We start from the raw sequence: 23997 nt of genomic DNA, 5'->3' as shown, positions 1-23997 counted from the left end.
TCCACAGCTGGGATGCAGTACTCCAGGTGAGGTCTCCTGAGAGCAGTGAGGCAGAATCGCCTCCCTCGTCCTGTTCGTCACGCTTCTTTTGATGCGGCCCAGGATACAGTTGGCTTTCTGGGCTGAAAGCACACACTGCCAGGTCATGTTGAACTTCTCATCAACCAACACCCCCAACACATATAAAAACCCTGTTATTTTGGTCCCTACAGCACTGTCATAACTGATAATGGCAATACATAGAATCATAGAATAGTTTGGGTTGGAAGAGACCTTAAAGATCATGTAGTTCCAACCCCCCTGCCATGGGCAGGAACATCCCACTAGATCAGGCTGCCCAAAGCCCCATCTAACCCGGCCCTGAACACCTCAAGGGATGGGGCATTCACAGGCGGTTGTGTATACACCAGCATATATTACCGATATCAACAGCGGTAGGATACCTCAGTATATATACTTCACAAGATACTTTCTACTGCAGTTTTGGAAATAATTAATTCCTGTAAAGGTTAATAATTGCTAATTCATGTCAGCAACATACTCATTTACAGGTTGTGGACAACCAGATAACAACATACTTAGCTGAACACATTTTAAAAACTGGTGATATCCTACCATGAACGTAATTATTTAAGTTCTTCATGATATAGGAAGTTATTTCTAAACAGCAGTAACAAGAAAGCATTGTGTAAAATTAGCAGGTTGATAAAAATAACATGCTTTTGGAAAAACAACATTCATATTTGAAAGTGCTCAATGCACAAGTGCCATTGCTGATAACGTAACAGAAAAAAACCCTGCTATGCTATTCACTGCAGCACAGAGAAAAATGTCTCTCTCACAGCGAGCTAGCTACATGCACTCAAGAAAGAGAGTCAGAAAAATCAGATCATTATTCCTAAATGTCTCCTGAATGTATTGGTAATTGTAGCTGGCTAGTCCTATGTTTGTATAGGGAACTATTCCCTTTGTGAAGCGGATGAATGGGAGACATCTCCAGGGTGCAAAGATGATGATCAGAAAAGCAAAGAATCCCAATTAAATCCATGACATGACAGGCTCTTGAAAAAAAATCTCAAAGTGTTTCAAGGCTTTTCAGAAAAGAAGAAAACATAGCTTCATTGTCTGGGTAACCCTTGAAAAATGACATAATTTGACTTCTGGTATTTCTATTCCTTAAACAAATAAAGATTTGAGAAGCATTTAATGTTAATTCAGTGACATCAACAGAAGTAATTTCACAGATTTAAACAGGCGCTGGAGGAAGTCCCCAAGAAAGAGTCACTCAACTTTATACCAATAGCTCTTAGTTGTTTATTCACATCAGGTGCTAATTCAAACTAACCCAATTTCTTGATTAAAAATACTAGTATGATTTACTAAACATCATGTAATATGATGAAGATGTGAGCCGAGCACATAGGAATATGTGCTTAAAAATACAAAGTACAAAATAAAACTAGTAAAAAAATACCCTGGCAATGGGAAATACAGTTAACAGACAAAATGTTGCATTCATTACAAAAATTAGTTAATTACTCCCTCAGGAAAATTGCCCTCCTATGAAATTTCAGATCAGGGTTGAAAACAGATGAAGTATGCTTTCTGCCTTACTCAAAAATCCTGGGCGATTCCCATCTTGGATATAAAATTAGCAAGAGCAGAGACACTCCAGCAGTAAGTGATAATTTCCAGATATTTATTTCTCACTCTGTAAATACAGGTAAGGTTACTCAAAATAGAAAAACATATCCAAACTAATAAAATCTCTCTCAAAAAAAATTGAAATAATGTATCTAAAAGTCATCCCTGGAACTCTTTATCAAATAACTTTATTAATTCCCATACAGAATATAAAATAAACAAACAGAATGTCTATACGGCCCCAGATCAACCCAATCTGGCTGTTTGATTCAGATTCTTACACAACCTGGTAACCTTCCTTCAGTTCAACCACAGCAGACTAAAAGGAAGGAAACCTACTGATCAGTCTTTCAGGAAATTACGGTCAGAAAACAGGTAAAAAAACATCTATTGGAGCAATAAAAGCACTGTTCTCACATAAACAAACAATGATTTTGACATCCAAATGAACCAAAGCTTGAACAATCTTTGATACGCTGCTATTAATTCAGAGTTTCAGAACCTTTAAGCATACCTAAGTTCCCTTTTAATTTTTCAGAAAACATGCAAGTATTCTTAGGGTAACATGTAGTTCACTTTAAAAGCTTACAGATCAAACTACTGACCTGCTACAGTCACAAACACAGGTTGAACAGGTAACTTATAAGCAAGCAGTAAAAGACTATTTATAGGTTTGTTTTGTGATCTAGCTTCTCCAGATGGTGACATTTTGCAAGAGTTACTGAAATAGACAACAGTGTATTGTTTGAAATTTAATGTAGCCCTAACTTCAGCGAAGAATTAAGTGGAGGCCTGGAGACACTTAATTTCAAGGAAATACAGATGTTTATAAGTAAACAGATGTTTAAATAACAAATCCTTACTCACTGATGGAAGATAATACAGATACCAACAGTTACCTTATGGAACAAAGGTGTAGTAACAGAAATACCTTTAAAAAAACCCAAAAACATGCTTTAGCAAGAAGTTTTTCTTTTCCCTGCAGACTTCAATATTTAGTTTGAGTTTACTGTTTGTATTTCAGTACTGGTATCCATAAGCCACTTAAATGTCTGAAATCTCACATATTAATAAAACTTATAAATCTAAAATGAAAAACTCACTGTGAACTGTTAAATCTGAAAATACAAAACAACTTGTTCCAGGTTGGGAGAAGGGATTCTTAAAATAGCACATCTCCAGGCTTACACAGAAACTTCTATGGTTGGGCCCAATGATCTTAAAGGTCTCTTCCAATCTAAATGACTCTATGATTCTGATGATGAAAACAACATCGTGTTTGCCACAGAAAGTGTTTCTTGATATGAGTAAGACAGAATAGCAGGTACTGTGAGTGGGCATGCAGTGCTTTTTGGCTGTTCAAAAACATTAATCTGAAGTGATAAAACTTTGATGTTTCTTAAAGTAAATTCATATCCTTGAAATCTACTACAACAGATAATCTAAAGTAGATAAGGCTACTGTTTATGATGTTTCATGTACGTACAGTGTATATTTTACCTTAATGGGAACAGACCTGGAACTTTAGCAGTGACAACAAACTTAGTTATTAACACTATTGTACTGAAGACACAAGCTTAGTAAGCATTTAACAAGATTTTTTTTTTAAAATGAATATAAGTAGCTACAAAAATTCAGGAAATCAAGAGCTAAACTGAAGACATATAGAGCCTCAGACAATGCTGAGGGCTGTGAAAGACAACATGTGAAAAAGAAATGTAGCATGTCAGGCTGGTGCAGGTGAGAGAAGGAGGGGGAAAGTAGATATAAATTAAAAACTAAATGTAGCTGATGTTGTTAAAGGCATCGAGAACTATTTAAACCTTCTGGAGTGTCAGAGAAGCTGTTGGTTTGGCGTTTGGTTTGGGAGTTTCTGTTTCACTTACAACTAACATCAACCTAGAGAAGATTCTTCTCTGGTCTTGTAATTAGGACATCAGGAATAACACAGGGATGCAATATTTATATATTTATTGCAAAATGTGTAAATAAGCTATAGCTAAGTGAAAAAGCAAAGCTCAAGACACTTGTCCACCTGGACCTGAAATGAGAGGTTGTTCATAGTTCTTGCATAAATAAATTCTATAATTAAAGAGCAGGTCTCTAAAAACCTCCCAAGAACCAGAGTTAAAACGGGCGTAACAATGTTTACTCTTATCAATGTAGCTGAATGGCACACACCTTTACAGTAATCTGCGGGATCCTCTTGCTCCTCATCATCAGACCCTAAAATCTCCTCCTCTGGCTCTGGCGGGGTGGGTTCCGGCAGGGGCGGAGGTGGGGGCGGGGGTGGAGGTGGAGGTGCAGAGGGAGCTTTCTGTTGAGGCTCTGGCCTGAAAAGGAAAGAGAGAACACACTTAGTGAAAAGCCTGCTCGTAGGGGTTACCCAGTCCTTCAGAATGGAGGAAAAAACACCTAGGGAAATACCAGAGAAATGTCTCACTTATGCTCTCTCTCTCACCCTTCCTGTCACCTGTGGGACTCCAGGGAGATAAGGACAGAGATGTACCCAACTAGACCAAAAGCAGGTCTCAAGTCAATTTGGACTTCCTCCCTGGAACAGCTTGTAAAAGATATATATAAAGTACATAATCAAACACAGACAAGCTTTTGGAATTCCTGACGAGTAAATGAGATGTTAGACCTATCTTGTTGAGCATGATTGAGAAAAAGTGTTTTTCAGAGAACATCAAGTTATTTAAAAGCTCCAGCCTGTCAGCTGAAGGAAGAAATGTCTTGTTAGTACACAGCAAGAAATGATCTTCTAGAAAGGCTGACCCAAAGGAGACTATGTAACACATTTCTCATCTGTAGCTTCTGTCAAGACTATGGAAAACTGTACCAGTATACAAAATACTGAAAACAGCTATCAGGAAGTAAGAGAGAAAAATTAATCTTCCTATGTAGCCCATATTGCATTCCCAGAACACACACACCATGCTTTGATATAACCTGAGGGGAGAAAAAAAACAATACCAAAAAAAACCCCAAATCACCAAAACCCAACATTGCCAATCAAGAGTTGTTTTCCTGTCTTGCATCTCCAGTTCAGGAAAAAAAGAGAAGAAAAAACAATGAAAAAATGGAATCTGTTTTATATCCTATTCTGAGAAAGGCTGTACATGGTATTTCTAAACACCCACCAACTACTCCTGTTTCTAAATTCTGAGTATTTTCAATACACAGAAAAACTGAAATCCAGGACTGGTGCATACCTGTTGATGAAATAATTAAGAAAGCCTTCTCCAAACAGGCTGATGCTGATATTTTTTGTATTCATACTTCATACAAATAATCTTGCCAAACCTTATACTGCAAAATACATTTGCAAAGTAACTTAAGGTATTTGTGCTACCAAAAGCTGCTATGATTTGCATTTATATCTATTTCAAATCTAAGCCATCAGAAAAACACCATACCAACAGTATTTTGTCATTTACACAATATAAAATCCCTGTAATTTGCTAATTCTTCACCTTCTAAAATTTAGATTCAAACACTTCCTTGATCATTAGTAAAACCTGTATTTCTGTTTATCCCGCTCCTGTAGTCCTTTCCCTTATAATTCCCACAACCACTATTTCATTTGACACACTGCAATTGTTCCAGACAGACAGAGCATTTGGAATTGAAGAGAACAGAGTTGGTCAGAAATAAATTCCACTGGCAACATGCACCGCCTGCACAGCAGCTGCTATCCTGCTTTTGCTTTAAAGGATAGCACTGGAAGCTGCATGAATACCAAATTTATCTGCCTGCTACCCCTTTCAGACAGTAACATTCTTCTGATCATCTGGTAAACAGTCAGATATTAAAAAGAATATTCAGAACAAATTTATTAATGATTAAAGTTACGTTGAGAAATCTACTCAAATTCATTTATGTAATTTTTAACCACAGAACACTTAGGACAGAACAGAAAAGCGATGGGATCCATTTGTAGGATAAACAATAATTATGTTTCCATGTTCTCCTACTTAAATAAATGACGCTTTTTTGCCTTTACCTTTCCTCTTTTTGTTCCCAACAGAGTGGTCTATTGTACCTTGTGAGGAAAGTAAACTGATAGAGCAAGCTGAAGGTACAGCACACTCCCTGACTGGTTCATCTGACTGCACGGTGACGAATGGCTCTCCTATAGCCTGGTTCCACGGTGTTGGCAAGCTGAGGGTGCTATGCCCAGTCAGACGTTGGCAGAAAGTTTTAATCAAACAAATCATAGTATAAGGACCTACATTACAAACCTTGAAACCTCATGCTGGGCACAAGACCATTTTGAATACACAGATCACGAGCTATAAACAGTTTAAAATTAATAATGCTAGTGATGATCAAGAAAAATAAAAGGATAAATAACAATAAAAAGATAGTCAAACAGCCTGTACTTCATCAATGCAACATGCCCGGTAACACAGGCACATCCATCATTGCATGGACTCCTTATTTTGGACACTATTATCATTGCACTTTGTTCTGACCAGAAGTTTCCATATAATTATTTCAGTCACACACGATAGTACAAATAAAGCAAAACCAAGGGTCAATCAGGGCAATGCAGTACAGGGGTCATGAAAGGCCATTTAAGTTGTGCTGATTTTGTCTTTTAAAATAACAACTACTTGTTCTGTTTCTTCACATGATGAAGATAATACTTTAAAGAGAATTACAGGCATTTCTGGAATTGCGATTCATACATCTTGTCACTCATTTTGAAATAAACATCAAGAACGTCCTCCAAGAGAGGGAGGAAGCGTACTACCCAAGATTTCAAAAAAGCAAGTATTTTAATTTATTCCCAGGGAAACAGATTAAGAAAACAGAGCTGCTTGAGTATTCTTCAAACTACTATACTTGATTTTGTTTTGAAAACGGTTATTTTTTCCTGTCTCCCATCCTAGTTGTATTTGGTATTCAGGAGTGTTTTCTTATTGTCCTTGCAGATGTCAGGAAGGAATGATAGATATCTATGATTTTATCTGTGAAAAACAAAACACTGACTTAAACTGAGGAAAACCTTTGATTTGTCCTTTCAGCTTGGCTTGTAACTTTTGAAGCAATCAAATATTAGCGCATGAAAAGGTTGAAGGAAAGAAATGCCGCTGAGTTACACCAGTCAGACGGCTAATTCTGCACTACTGGCATATTCTGCCACTTCTTGCTTCAGTTTAATATTCTTAGCAAGGTATTCTTAGCACTGTTCTTTGGGTTTTGTTCACTTTTACATGTCTGAGGTATGCGTGAAGATCAAGTCTTCAACACTTGATTTGGCTGCTTTAGATTCTGCCTACAAGTGGAATAACTCATCCTGGCATCACCAAAGCTTGCTCTCCTGCCAATACACTTCACGGTGTTCGGAAGAACATCAGTTGATGGCAGAACTTCAGCTTTGCTATTTCTTAGTAGCCTTTTTATTGAACTGCAAAGATAAGCTATGATGAATGTCCCAATAATATATTTCTCTGCGATGTATGGCATAAATATATATTCTGCTCAGCCTAGATTTACCTCTTCCAGTACAGAGTTTGTTAAAATGTGAATTATTTTTCCTTCACAGTGGACTTTAAAACATCGTCGGCATTAAAAATCCAGCCATTAAGAAAGCTGTCAGTAATAAAGATGTTTGCTAGCTTCCACTTCCTTTTCCGAAATACAGCTGTCAAAAACTGTAATAACGTAACAACCAATTCCGCAGCTGCATTATTTCAAGTTATTACTCTCCCTACTTCCTAAAACGCTGTATGTAAAGACATTCATTAGATAACATACACATGCAGAGACATGCATATATTTTACTTTATTCTCAGGTAATCACATGGGACTCTGCGGTCCAGCATGAGTAGGTTAATCATCATCATGCAAGCCCAAACACTTAATTAAAAGGAGAAGATGACACATAATTTCTAGACTCACAATATTGTGTCAGTAGGTATACAGAGAAGTGACCATCTCCACAGTCTACAAGGACAAACCTCATAATTGTACTGAAAGAAGCATGATGAACAGTTAACAAACATGAGCCAGGATGTTTTATTTTATCTTTTAATTAGTCTTTAAAAAGACAAAAATAAATTTACAGCAAAGACCAATCAAAATTTAATTAAATCCTATTTTTAATCCACTCTTAGAAGGAATGCTTTGTAAAAGACAAAACAAAAGCTGAAGCATATCTCCACTACAGTGAACATGAAGCATAATATGCCAAGACACTGCATGGAGCCTCACAGAAAATCAACTGCTGCTTTAAGAAACATAAAATTACTGACAACTTAATTTTACTCTTTTCCATCACGGACATGTTGCTCCATGTTCCAGCTGGGGAACAGGCAACAGTAAAAGCAATTTCTGTAACATTAAAACCTGAAAATGCTGGGAACACTATACAATGAGAAATCAAAGAAGCGCTGTTCATTTTTTTCTGTTGTTGATGTTGTGTCGTTTGCTATCCTTCTGTTCTGGAAAAGGTAAAACAAGAGCAGCGAGGGTGATAAGAAAAATGAAATGCCTTACATATGGGAAACATCCAAACACACCAGAAGTCTTCAGCCAGGAAAACCAGTGGTGGAGATGTATAAAATCTTAGAGGCAAAGAGAAAACAAATAGGAAATGACTGTTCGCTGCCTCTCCCCACACAAACTGAGCCAAGCCAATAAAAAAATCTTACGAAAAACAATTAATCATGCAACATGATGTTAAAAACGAAAACCATCTTTCTACTTAAATTCAAACAGAGCTCAGAAAAACTCATGGCTGGAAGAAAAAAATCAGCTGATCGCTAACATGAAACTGCCTTTCCTCACAAAGCCCATCAGCATGAGACTGTAGGATTTTGGAGAGTATTCGTCACACTGGGGTCCAGCCCTGTGCTCTTCTCCAGGCAACTGCTCCTGGCCAGAGGGAACACAGGTGCAACCTGGGTCTGACCTCATGTAGCCACTTCATCTTCAGACATTCCTTCTTTTTCCTCAACAAATAAATCACTTCCGTTACTAAAACCAAAACAGGGCCTCTTCATCCAAAACCATCATACGCAAAAAGTGTTTTTACAGTTATTATCGAGTAATAGATAAGAATGCACTGCAGGCAAAGCTACTCTACAACAAGATCACCTGAAGAAAACATACTGATGTTCTCCATGGGGAACAGGTGTATAACAGGAGGAGTTGTTTTTCATGAACTCTGTACTGCAGACAAGGTGAACTACTGAATTTATTAGCTTAAAGGCTACTTTTAGGCAAACAGAACTTAACCTTGAATGTAGCTAAAATCTGCACCTGATTGTCCTAGCTTTAGGAAAGCATTGTCTCAAAAGGAAAACAGACTGAATCAAATGAAAAAAAAATTGGGAGGCAGGTGGAAATTGGTGGGGTTAAGCTAAGAACTATCTCAGACAGAGGAGAAAACAAAATTCTCCTTGATACATTCAGATTAACGCATCCAGAGAAACTTTTTAATAACAGAAAACACAATTAAAGAAAAGTTAAATGTCTCTTTCGTATTTTTTAACACAATTAAACCTGGAAGAAACTGTACTCTAACAATGTTATAGACTACCTGACGCGTCCACAGAGACTCTTTGGGGAATTTCAAACCGAAGAGGCACAGGGAGGGTAAAGATCAGAAGCAATGCGCTTGAAGCCTCCTAATGCCAAGACGTGAGTTTTAAGGAATCTATGAGTGGGTGTGGGTCCATCTGGAACGAGCTCCAGCTACGCTTCCCTCCAGCTCCACAAGACAAAATCTTTCCTGCTCCTGGGTGAGGCTTTCAGGTGCTGTAGAGCTTAAAGTCTGAAATCTCTATACACAAGTTTCTGCCAGCTGTTATTAATTGCTAAGGATTCAGTTATCTGTCTCTCTTTTTCCTTTGTCCAAATGGTGTCTGCTTTACAAGTTGAACTCTTGCCTGTTCTTTTTCCCAGATGAAGATCTAGTTTAATTAGACAGGTGTCTTCTAAAAGGGAACGCTTTGAACCAGAGGCAGCCTTAAATGAAGGCTTTCTAAATAAATACACACACACGTAACCCACAATAAAAGCACAAGAAAGATCAAAATGATCCTGAAGTTCTTGCTCAAGGAACAAAACAAAGTTGCATATTTCAAGTAAGATTTTAAAATTGTTATAACAATAATTGAGACATGTTTTTAAATAACTCCAATAAATTGTTAAGGGACCTTCCAGAAACAACTTTGCTTCACATGAACACATCTGTATTCCTATACTAGTGCAGAACTATACTGTAATTCCTAATTCTAAGAAAATATATGCATAAAAAGAGAGACTGCTGGCACGTCACGTGAACAAAACAGACTCAGCCTCTGGCCATTATTAAACAAAATTATCATTCCTCTTGGGACTGCTAACATTCCTTCAAGAGATACCATCACGTGGCCAAACATCAAGCGCAGCACCAGTGGAAGTCTTTCCTGCAACAGAGCAAGCTGAGACATGGTAGCTTCCATAACCTCAAACAAATAGCAAGAGAGAGAATGACCTTGTCATTTGACATTTCATACCTTTTGGAGGCGACCTTGGGGTTCAAAGTGTACTCGAAGTCAGAGTAAAATGCCAAAGAACTCTACTTTCTTCCATTCAAAACAATAGGTATTATAAATAAATCCCATTTCAAGGAGCCAGTAGTGCAATTTGATTATGCTGTCACCCCAGCAAAGCACAGAGTGCTAGTCCAAAGAGAGGTCCCTCTTGTTCTCCACTCCTCACCACAGAGCTTCTCCCTTGCCTCAGTGCTGGATGTTGCTATTACAACATGCCATGATGGATGATGAACCCATCAACTGGGCTCCCTCACTCTGCAGCCACATCAGAGGTAAGGCGAGCAGGGATAGCACATCACCAAAGGCAGAGCTGAGGGGAACCAGCAGCTGCCTTCCATTACATTGAATCACATGCAATGTGAAGCTGTAAGGTGTGGCAGATTTGTAGACATCACAGAAGGTGGCTCTTTCAGGCCTTCTCTGACAGAGTTACACCAAGTTCCCAGAAGTAATGGGCTTCAAGGTCTGAAAATTAATTCCAAATGAAAATTTATTCTCAAACCAATATATGCTCAGCAGCTTGCACTTTACTGGTGACTGGAAATATGGGTCAAGTTGTAAAGGCTGAAAAAGATATAAAAACAAAATGCACAAATTCCTAAAAGCCAAAGAGGAGAGCAAACACAGCTGTCATAACTCTATGGAATATGTACTGACTAATGGAGAATACAGAGCTTCTTATATACACATCCTAACAGATACCAAAATGAAACCTTCACCTGAAGTAAGTTAGATAAGTAACATTGCTCAGATGCAATGATAAAAACCTAGTGAGAAAACAAGCCAGTATCCTAAGCTACATACGAAGATTTGCTTTCTCCAAATCCTTTTGCAACAAGAATCCTCACGCTGTACGGCTCCTTCCTCCATCTCCCTGTGTATGCACCTCTACTTCTGACTGGTTAAGAGATCTGACAGGAAACACTGGCACATGGTAACAGAAGTAACCACTATTTGATTTGGCTTCTTTTTCCCTCTTACTATGGGTAAGCCGTGTGATGGATTCCTTTTAAAAGAATGACTCACAAGTGTATAAATGGAAATTAATTTCTGACCTTCTTTTTGGCATGCTGCGTTGCAATATTTAATTTCTGACTTTCTCTTTGGCATGTTAAATTATAGTGTTTCTAGTCTTCCTATTAATAAGATATAATCAGAAAACATGCTGCTGTTGCTTCAGTATCTTACAGTTGCCACTAGCAACAAATTTACAAGTTTTGAAAGGGAAGGGGAAGAAACACCCTCTGCTCTCCAAGAGCACTGTCTGCCCTGGAAGAGTTAGCAGATTTAACTTAATTTGGCATCAAACAGCAAGTTTAAGTCAACAACTCTTTTAAGTTAGAGATGGATTCAAATGTAAATTCATACCTAAATTATGAAACATGGTACTTAGTCTTTGTTTGCCAGTACAAGCCAATTTCTTCCCCAGAGTTAATACAAACATACACACACTAAAAGAAGTATATATTCCACTTATATATATCAAATGCAGTCAGCTACGAACACCTCTTGCTTTTTCCCCTTCCTCAAAGGCACCCTGCTAAAATCCAACCTTGACCTCACGTGATCACCTCAGTGCAAAACAGCATTTTTCATCTCCATGCTTCATTAATGTTTGGAAGACCTATTCATCCCATTAGCGCAAATGCATCACGCTCTGGACGATGTCTGGGAACTCAGTTCTACAAGGCAATGAGAAAAGCAGACAAGGATGTTGGATGGAACACACATAGGGGGGAGATGGCTGACAGTGGGAAAAAAAAAAACAAGAGTCTGAAGGAATATGGTTGCATGACTCAGTCAGCAATTAGAGCAACCTCCCCGACTGCAGCAAATACAAAGCATCATTGCAATGATAAATTCTGAATGCCATAGCTGGAATTCTGCTGGCACTAATTCTGCCTGCAAGAAGCTAGAACTCTTCAGGTGAAAGTTCAGATGACTTGTGCCACAGTCCGTTCTGCAGGAATTCTTTACATTAATAACTGTAACTCCTTTTCACTGACAGACTGTCAACATGAAAGACTGTTCTCAATCCTTCTAAAAACACACAACCCTTCACCCAGACTTCCAAATGCCAGTAACATCTCCTCCACATAACTCCACCAGGGCTTCAACAAATCTTTTCACAGTTCTGCTAATATTTTATCAAAGTACCTGCATTCGCACTGCAGTAAATAATAAAAATATGCCAAACGAGAGCAACTTGAAAACTTTTTACTTTAAGTATTAGACATAAGGTGAAAAAATATTCCTATCATACAAAAACATTTTGCCACTATTAAAAAATTACTAAATTCTTCCATTTTGGATGTATGTGGCCATAATTAAAATATGAAATGCCTGCTTTGAGTTTCTCTCTATATAGAGCTTGCACACGCTAATTCAAGAATCCATTTTCAAAACAGAAACACATAACAGAAGCAAAGAGACTGCAAAGTCCAACAGAAATCAAAAGGCACACATTTTTCAGAAAAACTCATTCTACACCCACACACAGATAAATAATGAGCAGCTGCTTTTAAATATGACACATTTTAAAATGGCCTCAAAAGCTTTGGGAACTGCACCTATACCTGGAGGTGAACAAAATTTTAGCATCTACTCCTCTGTATCTAGTATTATCATAAACAAGAACACAATTTTGAAATCTGGACACTGACCATGGCTAAGCTAGGACCAGGAACAGAGCTGCCAGTAATCACAAACATGGCACATCCTTGTTGGTCTGCTTAGATCTAGGTTCTGGCTTCACTGAGCTTTCCTGCATTTGGGAGACACTTTTTGGAGGTATAGTTTCATAGAGGCGAAAACAGAAGGAATCAAGAACATGGTCACTCTTCAGGTCTGAACTGCAGTCCAGAAGAGACTAGCTTTTCATCTCCAATATGAGGACATTCACACTGTAAGACTGACTTGATGAGGTCACCTTCATCTTCTTCTCAGGTAATACACCAGGCAATTCATGACTTTTATTTTGTCATTCTTGCCTTCATAGAGGTGGTGGCAATTACTACTATTCACACACACGGTCACACTTTTTATTTGGATAATTGTTTGATAAATTGATGTGGAAGACAACAGTAACTTCAGTTCCCTAAGAAAAAAAGCATCTTTTTTTTAAAGTGGCTAAATCTCTGAATATTTTTTTCATTTTTCTTTGCATACCTTTAAAAGTAAAATTTACATATTTCTTGCCCAAACACCTTACAAAACATGGTATCTTTCATTTATTTTATGCAAATTTCACAACATACTTTTCCAAAAGCCCTGCATTCAGCTTTCTCTCCTGCCACACTCCCCTCACTGCAGAGGTTGCTATTCTTCACCCCTATAAGACTCCTCGATGCACCATGTTGCCCTTTCAATATTCCCAGGGAAATGCCTTTTAATCCCCTATTCTAAGTAACCATGTGTTTTCTGTGTTGTAGCGCCTGTTTTGGACCCATCCGTTTTGTCTGAAGCTTGCAAGTGAGGGTCCCTCCGTTTGAATGGATCTTCAACAAGCAGCAGCTGCCTCAGAAGAGTCAGGGAAGTCACCTCAGTATTTTAGAGTCCTGCCCAGCTGGTTCAACTGCCTTGGATAAGACAGTTTTAGATACCAAATACCATGACAATTCCTGATGAGGTTTTCAGAATCTGTTTTGTGTCAGCAAGTCTGAGAACAGGGGTTATCAGACCATCTGACTCATCCCAGCTTGGCATGCTTTACCTCACAGCATGGATGCTGGATGACTCACTTATTGGAATATTCCTATTCTCATCCATGGTGGAAAAGCAGTCAAGGAATGCCAGCTGTCGTGGTATCACAGATGAATGTTCTCCCCTGTAGAGAAGATGCAACTGTAAGGATGCACCTGTCTCCTAGAGTAAGATGTTTCCAAATCCTCTCTTGATACCAGAATGCTGTGGCTTCAGCTTCCCACACCAGGTCAGTGAACTGTGAACCTCCAGAAAGGAAGCTCATCTCGTAAAGGCAAATTCTGTACCTAGTTGACAATAGGAAGTGGACAGCAACTATGAACCAGAGGCAATAACCTCCTAGAAGGAACTTCCTTTTCCATGAGCAACCCTATCTCAGGACTTCTCAGGGGAGGACAACAGTGTCTGCACCTGATCACCACTTAGAACTATTTGCACAACTGAAGAGCTTTCCAATTCCAGGTTTCAAAAGCCAAATATCCAGGACAATTGGCATGACACAGTAAATAACAGAAACACTAATCCTGAGGTCTTAATGACAGTAAAGGACAAATCACAAGTACAAACTGAGGTCCAAGGAACATTGTAAGTTTACTGATGCTGAAAATGGAAACGTTAAGGTGTTAATGGTGGTGCCTTCTGATCTGATGGGTGCTAAAACTAAGACACGGTATATATGTTTGCAATTTATTGCCTTGACATTCACTAGACTGAGTCGGTGCCAAAGCCAGCCGAAGTCTACTCTGGCATAGGCTCAGTCATCTGACAAGCCTCAGAGAACTCTTCGAGAAGCTATGTAAGCTCTCAGCAACAGCAATACAACAGAGCTGAAGGAAACACACAGTTGAACCACTGTGTTTCAAGAGGTGGCACTGAAACACACTGAAAGCACACTGGGCCATCGCATCTTATGTACCTATAGCTACTGAAGGCAAAGTTGTTCTGTTCCTGAATGAAGATGTATAAATGCAGCCAGTGTGATGGTGCACACAGGCCATCACTTAGAGCTTCGATTCACTAAACCTCTGAAAAGATAACTAGCTGACACACATGCTGATTCCAGCACGGGATAGAGATATTCTCACTAAAAGTGACACATCTTTAAATCATCCACATCACAACACAGCCAAGCCTTTGAGCTTAATCCTGATTGATGGTGCAGGTGCCAGACACAGGGAAAAGGCTAATATCCCTCTGTGAACATGTGATCTACTTGGATTTCTAGAGTCCCAGTTAGGATTTATTAGTTCCCTTTAGACACTTGATGAATTTCTGCTAGGCCTCACCAGATACATACTAACCGTAAAGTGCTGGGGTTAGGAAAGAAAGATCACAGAATGGTTGGGATTGGAATGGACCATGAAGATCATCTAGTCCAACCCACCTGCAGAGAGCAGGGACATCTTCAACTAGATCAGGTTGCTCAGAGCCCCATCCAACCTGACTCTGAGTGTTTCCAGGGATGGTGCACTGATGACGATTCACTGAGCCCTTCACACTTACAAAGAATACTGCTTCCAGTTAGCATCATCTTCTCAGAAGGTTCTGACTTCTAAGAAAATCTCACTTCGCCAAAGTGGAGCAAGTACTTTGCAGTGTAGGAGGCACAGAGTAATGCAAAGAGATGAGCAAAGCTTAGTCCCAGTGAAGACAAAAGAGAAACTGTAGGCTCTAGATACCCCTTCCGTTAGTGACTCACGACACTCAAAAGAAATTATTTCTAGAAAGCTCCCCGATACCTCATCATGTCTTGATCACTCCTAACTCTTTCATGAATAACAAAGAACAATAACTACCTTAAGATCTCACCAGTGTAGCTTTAGTTCCCCAGAAATATAACTTCTAGGGAAGTATGGTAAGAAACAGCATTTTTTATTTATCTTAAACACAATCTTCACCTTCTTCACCACACACAACCTATCACAGCTTACCCTTACCCGCTACCTTCACAAGCACATGGAAGATGGATGGTAAAATAATGTCCATAATTCTTCCAATTTTGTCTGACTTTCCCTTAGATATCTGTGTATCAGCTACAACTATTTCTTGAACAAAGAGCAGTGACATCTAATACCCAAATGCAATCGAAAACATACAAGGAGGAGCAATTGTGCAGAACTACTGAGCAGTCTGTGAGAAGTAAGAGGCATGGGAGGCCTGGCTTCCTCACCACTCACGTGACAGAGCGAGTTAAAATGAAAATACGGGAGTTGGTATCAGAGCTCTCCCCATCTCTATGATGCTGCAAAAAACTGAAAAGGTATACTAAGTACCACTGACAGATAACAGAGGGCTGGAAGAACAAACAAGCAAGGATTATCTTTTGAAAGCTCAGAAAAGCTAAATAAAACCAAAAAAATAGGATTACCTTAAAAAAAGATTTTTCCGAAAGTCCTAAAAGACCTTTGTGAAAATTATTTTTTAAGAGTTCAGATGGTGAAAATAAGACTGAAAAGGCCAGGAGACTAAGCCAAAACTCAGTCTATTTTGTCCCCGCTTCATCCCAGTACAAAACTTCCTTTGTCCTCAGTACAGAAGACTCCTTGCTACTTCCATGCAAATATAGCAATAATAATCGTGTATATATTTAACAGTGCCATTCTGTAATGTTACATAAAAACGTACATTAATTTTCTATCACAAACAGCAAACAATAGGTTTCAATTTTCATTGTTACACAGATACATTTGTTCAACAGATTTATAAAGAATGTTAAATGTTTTTGTGCCTTGAAATAAATTTCCTATCTAAAAATGTAGGTCTGTATCTCTTCCGTTGCATAAAAATACCAACCACAGCAGAGCACCAGGCTTTCTCCCAGTGCCACCACGTTGCCATGGAAACTGGCCCCGATTTCTACTGCCAATATAGGTTCCATGTAAGCAGGAAAAGAGCTTAAGTAATATTTATATAATATGGGGCAGAGAACATATATACAAGGTTTATGATTTCATTGGAGACCTAGAGACTGGATGAAGTGGCTTAAAGAATTCTCAGATTGTTTCCATCAGACACTCTAAGAATATTTATATCACTAGACTCAAGATCACAGCACAGCAAACACAAACATGTGGAATTCAATATATTCTTTTCTCCCTGTTGTTTTCAATCAAAAAGATAGACAAGCTCTCTACTTCATAAGTAAATAAAATCATGTGTTCTTGATGTACTGTGAAAAAAACAATCTAACTTATTCCTTTAAGAGTGAGACAACCCCTTTGTCTTATTCTCAGAAAGCCATGATATAAGACTACAAAGGCCTTTCAACAACAGATTTTGAAACAAAGGAAAGCCAACCTAAAGTTCAGTACTCCCATTCTTTCACTAGGATGCCATGTCTGTTGTCTTCTAACCCTCTCCCCTGGCCTCCCACAAACAAATACCCTGTAAAATCATCACAGTAAAAATACCGCCTTGCAAGTCTGGTGGGCTTTATGGTGAGTTTGGGTTTTTTTTCTCCCTGAATACAAGCTGTGTATGCCCATAGTCAGCCTTCACTGAATCACAAAAGGATTGAGGTTGGAAGGGACCTCTGGAGGTTGTCAGATCCAACCCCTTTGCTGGTCCAGCAAGGCCACCCAGAGCCAGTTGCCCAGGACTGTGTCTAGATGTCTTCTCTTGAATATCTCCAAGGATGGAGATTCCACCACCTATCTGGGCAGTGCCAATGCCCAGCTTTCAACACCAAGCCTAAGATCAGAAGACACATTCAAACATCTAAAGATCAAACAACCATGACCCAAAAATGTTTTCAACACCAAAAGAACTTTATTAGACAGTTCACTGTAAAAGGACAAAACGGAAAATACTTTATGAGTCTATTTAAATGGTTGGTAAATGCTGCAGAGACTCTTAAACAAAGAGGAAAAAAATGATATGTAGTTTCCCTCACCTCTGTTAAGACTTTCTCAGAACACTCTTACAAAGCTAAAATTACTTGAAAAGAACTACTGGTCTTAAGTACTTTTATCTCACTAGAAATGTGAGTGTGGGAGATAAACACGCTCTCTACACGTAGACAGCCTGAGAAAGAGTCTCAAAACCAGATTTGACTCCCTGATCTGCATGATCTGAAACTTACTGTTTACTGCAAGTACCTGTAGTTCTCCCCTATGCCATATGACAGTATCCAAAGTCTATTACAAGAGTCAAGTCTTACCCTCTTTCTCACTCACAAAGACTTTCTTCCAAATAAAATGTTTCAAGTTATAAGTATTAACTAGAATACATTGTCTTTCTTGAGACAGAAACCCCATGGAAAAGGAGCAGACCAAAAAACTTGAGTGCAATGATACTAGAAGGGCTCTTCTAAGGCAGATTAAAGATACATACAGGTCAGTAACCTATATTTAGAAAAGCAGCCACGTACAGATGTCCAAGGAAAAGCATAAGAGCAAGGAAAGCACACACGTCTCCTTCTTCAGCCAAGCAGCCTTCTGGTCTCCAACAGCAGCTCAGAGGCCACCAGTAACTCCCACCTGATATTCATTCCACAAATCAATCCAGTTCCCCCTTGATCACATGGAAACTGTAACCATCCACATACTATGGCATAAAATTCTAGACCACATTGACACCTTTTCAAAAGGATCATCTTCTTGTGTCTGTTCTGTATCTGCCACCTCCTAGCTTTGACTGGCATCCTTTGATTCTCGTACTGAAAGCACCTGTGAACAGCCATTCTGCAGCCACCCTCTCCCTGGCACACAATTTAATAGACTTCTACTGCATGCCCCTCTGCAATCTGTTAGTCAGCCTTAAAGAGTCCTACTCAACTCTGTCTTTCTTGACAGTAGAGTTGCTCCCTAATTCAAGATCATTCCCTTCACTGATCTCCAAACTCTGCTGTGCTTCTATGCAACATTCCATAGGTGACGCACGACAGGCTTACATTTTGGCTTAATGACATTTTCTACCATATTGTTCCTTCTGTGTTCCTAATCATGCATTTGCTTTTTTTTAATCACTGTTGAACAGAAAGCTGATGCTTTTATGAAACACATATTTCACTGGCAGTTCCCTAAATAATGATTATCACCCCAGAAGCCATCATTTTACTTGAAAACTTATGAATATTTTTCAATGTGTATCACTAACATTTATCCAGGTTGAATCTCATTTGTTGTTTTGACATCCAAAATGCTGGTATGAATAGAGGGAACTAGGCACGATGTAATTTTTTGACCAAGAACCACCAAGATAAAAAGGAAAAGAAACACACACACTTTCACCAGATAATATAACAAAAATAAATTTATTTGCATCTTCTGGAAAACAAAACTGATTTTGATTGTCTTGTTTTTAACTTCCCAGGTCTATGACTGGCTTGTATAACAGTGACTCCACAGAACTGCCTAATTATTTTCTAATGAGAGTGTGATTATCGTATGAGTTATTACATCTTTGAATAGAAGTAGATTCATCAGTAGACCTAAAAGGAAATGACATTTCCTTTTAAAATATCATTTTACATAAAAATAATTATGTATCTCATGAAATCTAATTAAATGAGATTTCAGAATACTAAAGAGACCTGAAATTAAAAATATTTAGCAAAGACTCTTGCTCTGCTCAAGTCAACATCAGAACATCCCCATAACACATATACTTTACATTATTTTGCAGAGGCTACATGTTCTTTTCATCTTTGGCTCAAAGATACTACCCAGGTGTCATATCCCTTAAAAAGAACATACGAAATTTATCAATACAGCCTGTGACTTCAGGTCATCAAATTCATAAAAATTCAAGTTTAAAGAAGAAATAATTGTCACTTACGGGAAGAAAGTATTAACATGAATACACTAGATACTACAGACTAAACTAAAAGAGAATAGTGTTCATCATTACAATTCTGAAGCCATAAGCCCCAAATATAAAATGTACCTACCTAATTTAGAAATGGGAGGAGACTATTAGAAACCTAGTTTTCAAACCTCCAACTCCCTCTAGAACAACTGCAGGGAAAAAGGGGCAATTCACACATTAGGTAAGCAGTAAAACCAGGTTTTTAATTTCAAATGAATGATGAGAACTATATTAATAAATGAACAAATTTTATTAAAACAATTTTGGTTTTCATTGGTAGGGAAGAAGATTACAACTGAGAGACAGGGCTATTTAAATTTCAGCGATAACTAAATGCTTACACTCCCAGAACAAGAACACAATTAACTGAACACATTACAAAATAAAGCTTTTTTTCAGAAAATCAACACTTGTCTGCAAACAGCTGCACTAAAAATATTGTAGTGACAACAGGCAAAGGTAAATGAGAATAATTTTAGAATCAGTCTCATGGGCCTCACTGTTATTATTCCAGGCAAAAGCCTGAAATCAGCTCAGCCAGTGCAGGCCAAACAGCTCCATGCTTAAAGGAGATTTTGGCTAAACAGTCTAGAGAAAGTATCACAGGCCTTGCTTCAGTCAATTAATAAACTGGTAGAAATCTCTCATATATTTGTACCAGAATGATATTGAAATGTTCATTAAATATTGTAGTATAGTAAGTTTCACTTTCATTTTATTATTATGATTTCATAGGAGATCTGGCCTTCATAATGTTATTTATTTATTATTTTTCAACTGATAAGAATATATTAAAATAAAGACCCTGCAAAATAGTAGCAGGCTGCAGTTTAACCCAGTAATAAAAAAAAAACATTTTCCCTGCAGCTATTTCTGTACAGACAAATTGCTATTCTCAGAGATGCCTGTTATTTACCTATGTCTATCATTAAATAAAAAGTAACTAAAGTATCTTTATGAATCATTAAGATCTATAAAAATGAATAATGAAACAATTCTAGTTTGAAAGCAGCTGCTCATTTCAGCAAATGAGAACTCTAGTACTATACTGATCTTTCTTCAGGTAGTCAACACTCAGCAGTATTCTCAACTGCTGTCTTCCACAAAAAGTTTATCTTCCACAAAAGGGGAACCTCCTACTACACGTGGGCAATGCCTACATGTGTAAAGTGTATTACAGATTTTAAAATCAACTGGGCAAAAGACTAAGACCACTGTAATAAATACACGACACAATGAAGAATAATGAATCCTGAAGTGAAAACCGCCTCTTAATATAAATTACCAGTTTGCATTTACGTTTAATGGTAAATCTCAGGCAGTTTGCCCTGACTCCGCTTTGAAGTTATTTTTCCTACTGTCAGATCCCACTGGAAATAGCACCCCCCTATCTTACATGCTAACATACACTGGATCACATGTAGTTCAAATGGTTACCAAAGATATTGCCTAATCATCAGGTCTTCAAAAATTATTAGTATAAAAGTGGGTTTTAATATGGATTTTGAGTTTTGTTTGTTCTTCTTTAATTGGCAGAGTAAAATACAATGCTAAGCTAGGAGAACGACAGCTAAGGAGAAAGCTTTCCTGTTCATCTTTGAGGCTTTCCTCACTGACAATTCCAGACTCTTCGCACACAGCCTTGAGTTGACCTATCCCACTGAGAGCAGAAAATAACCAGAAGATACAAACAGGAAGATACATTCATTTATTTCCTGTAAATTTTCTGACTCTGCAAAGAAAAGTATTTAGATCAATTAAAGGAAAACAGAGACATCAGAAATGTGACTTAGCTTCCATACTTGCCAGGTTTTGAATTGTGACTGAGAACTGCAGCTACCACAGCCTCTGTCCAAAGAACAGCTTTTGGCTCAAGAGTAAAGATCACAAAAAAGGAGTGAATAATAAACCTAAAGATTTTGCTTCAGTTGAGAGACAAAAACCCTACATTGTTGTGTCCCTTCAGCCTCTGCTCCTCATTTTTTGTCATTTATTTCAGGCATTTGTCTACTGCCAATGTTTAATAACTTAGCTACTTGATACATTATCCCTATGAAAGTGAACTGCAATCTTCCTAACAAAGGAAGCATCAGGAGCAGATAAAAACTAAGCGCTTCCTCCCCTTTCACAAGATATGGACTAAGTTACACAAATACTTGGAACCATAGAATCATTACATTGGAAAAGACCTTAGAGACGATCAACTTCAACCGTACCTGTCTACTACTAAACCATTGTCCCAAGCACCTCATCTACCCACCTTTTAAACACCTCCAGGGATGGTGACTTGGTTTACTGAAAGGTGTTACATTAAAAACAGAATTATTCTTCCAGATTTAAGTGCAACTGTGAATTTGACATTAATTCATCCATGTCACCGTCACTCCAAGTTTAGACAGTGAAAAAACAGAAGCCAGAGGTGCAAAGGATGGGCTGTGAGCAGGATCACACAAGAGCAGCCAATGCCACCGTCACCACAGGCAGAGGTCCTCCTTTGGCACCCTCTACAGCACTATGGACTCTCCAAGTACCTTCACTGCAATGCCGCTATTCAATATTTACAGAACCTGTAAGTCCACCCTCAAGACAGACAAGGTATCCTCTCCTGGCAGCATTCCATTTCCTATTTTTCTTTTGCTTTGGTTAATGCCTGTGTCTATGTCACCTTACCAGAGACGCTCCTTGCATGTGCATCAGAGCATGCAAATAAAAAAGGAATCAAAATAGCAAGTGGCACATACGAGGTTCATAGTTCTCCAAGTGAAAAGATAATCAAGTCTAAATATTGATGAAATGTTTCAGGAAACATCTCTTGAACTTTTCCAATATCTATTGCATTCAACACAACGACTGCACAGGAGATCTGGCCTTTATAATTTCATTTGTTGTTTCTCAACAATGGCCAATGAAAGAGCAATTTGCAAAATACTGTACTTAAAAGTTTCACCAACAACGTGTAAAGGAAGGATCATTCTAGGCACGACAGTGAAACAAAAACGTCAGAATACATGCACACACAACATGAACACAGATGCTTCAAAAGATACATAATCTATTGGGTTTTTTTCCTTTACAAAAAATAGGTTTGATACACAGCCACCACACAATTTCTAAGCTCAGGAAGAGTTTTAGCACAATTCTGTCAGATACACTGAAAGCAAAAGATAATCATACTCATTTTGTAGATGACACGAGCATCCCTAAACTTTGCAACAGATTTTTATCCAGGTTGAGGGAATTCTCAGGAACCAGAAACTATGCGAGCCAAACTGCTGCTACAGTTTTAAAGAAATATGACAATAATTTGTAATGCAATTGATGTGCAGCGCAAAACATGGACAGATTCCACACTGAAATTTAAAAAAAAAAAATTATTTGCTCCTTACATAACAAACTTAGGATTTTAGGGTCATGTGAATGCTAGGGAAGAGGGCTTTAAGAATTATAGTGCGAGACATGATTCCAGATGTTTTTTAAGAAAAGGCAGAGAAGTATCTGAAAAGGAGTCTGAGAGAAATGCAAAGCTTTCTATTTTCTTCAGCTTGTTATTTGTATACATGTGTCTGGCTTAGAAAGTATTTTCTTCTAAACATAAAGCTCAAATGCAGTGGCTAGACTGCATATTTGTACAGGAATGATTCTTTTGAAAAACTGTAAATATTGGCGAGCATTACTTGCTTGTTGCACTGTGTAACTTCCCATGGTCTATTTACGGTAGTAAAATAGAGCTTTCTTCAATTAATTCTTCAGAGAAAATCAGAACTTGGATGCATGTGTCACATCTGACTACCCCCAGAACAAGCTCAAGCTATAGCACTCGCCTACTCATGCAGGTATTGGAAACTGCGTCACCACCTGAAAGGCATCTGCAGCCTGCCCTGTCTCGATCCTCAGTGGTGAAGGAGCCAGCACAGAAACAAGGAAAGGCCTGCAAAATCATACTTTTTTTTAATGCAGAAGAGAATATTGCTGTAGCAATATACATGAAATGAGTTTCTAGAATTATTTTTTTCCCCCTCAGCTTATGACAGTTCTGCAAGGCTAAATAAATAGCGGAGTATAAGATTCCATGCCTAAAAGAGGGCGTATGAATATAGAGTTAGAGAAATCCCTACAATGCCGGCAATGCTCTGACCTTCAGCTGTGGTTTTGTCTGTTTGTCTGTTTTCCTAACTTATATTACTCTGCCCCTTGAAAGAGACTGGAAGAAATTTACAAGGAGGAAGTAATCCACTCCAGGGAAGGATCAATTTTAAAAGCAAGACTGCCTAAAATGTTAAAATCCTTGCTA

General features: G+C 38.3%; 1 protein-coding gene across 6 annotated transcripts in view; it reads right to left on the bottom strand.

Moving 5' to 3' along the window:
- Positions 1-23997, bottom strand: part of SRPK2 (SRSF protein kinase 2) — a 147269-nt gene that overhangs the window by 48566 nt on the left and 74706 nt on the right. For all 6 annotated transcript variants that reach the window (XM_054056401.1, XM_054056402.1, XM_054056400.1 and 3 more), the window contains one exon: positions 3826-3977. In XM_054056401.1, coding sequence (XP_053912376.1) covers positions 3826-3977 — 152 coding nt within the window. The remainder of the gene's footprint in view (positions 1-3825; positions 3978-23997) is intronic.

Source organism: Cuculus canorus, chromosome 1 (assembly GCF_017976375.1).
Source record: "Cuculus canorus isolate bCucCan1 chromosome 1, bCucCan1.pri, whole genome shotgun sequence".
Taxonomy (NCBI): Eukaryota; Metazoa; Chordata; class Aves; order Cuculiformes; family Cuculidae; genus Cuculus; species Cuculus canorus.
This window is presented reverse-complemented; position numbering and strand designations above follow the sequence as displayed.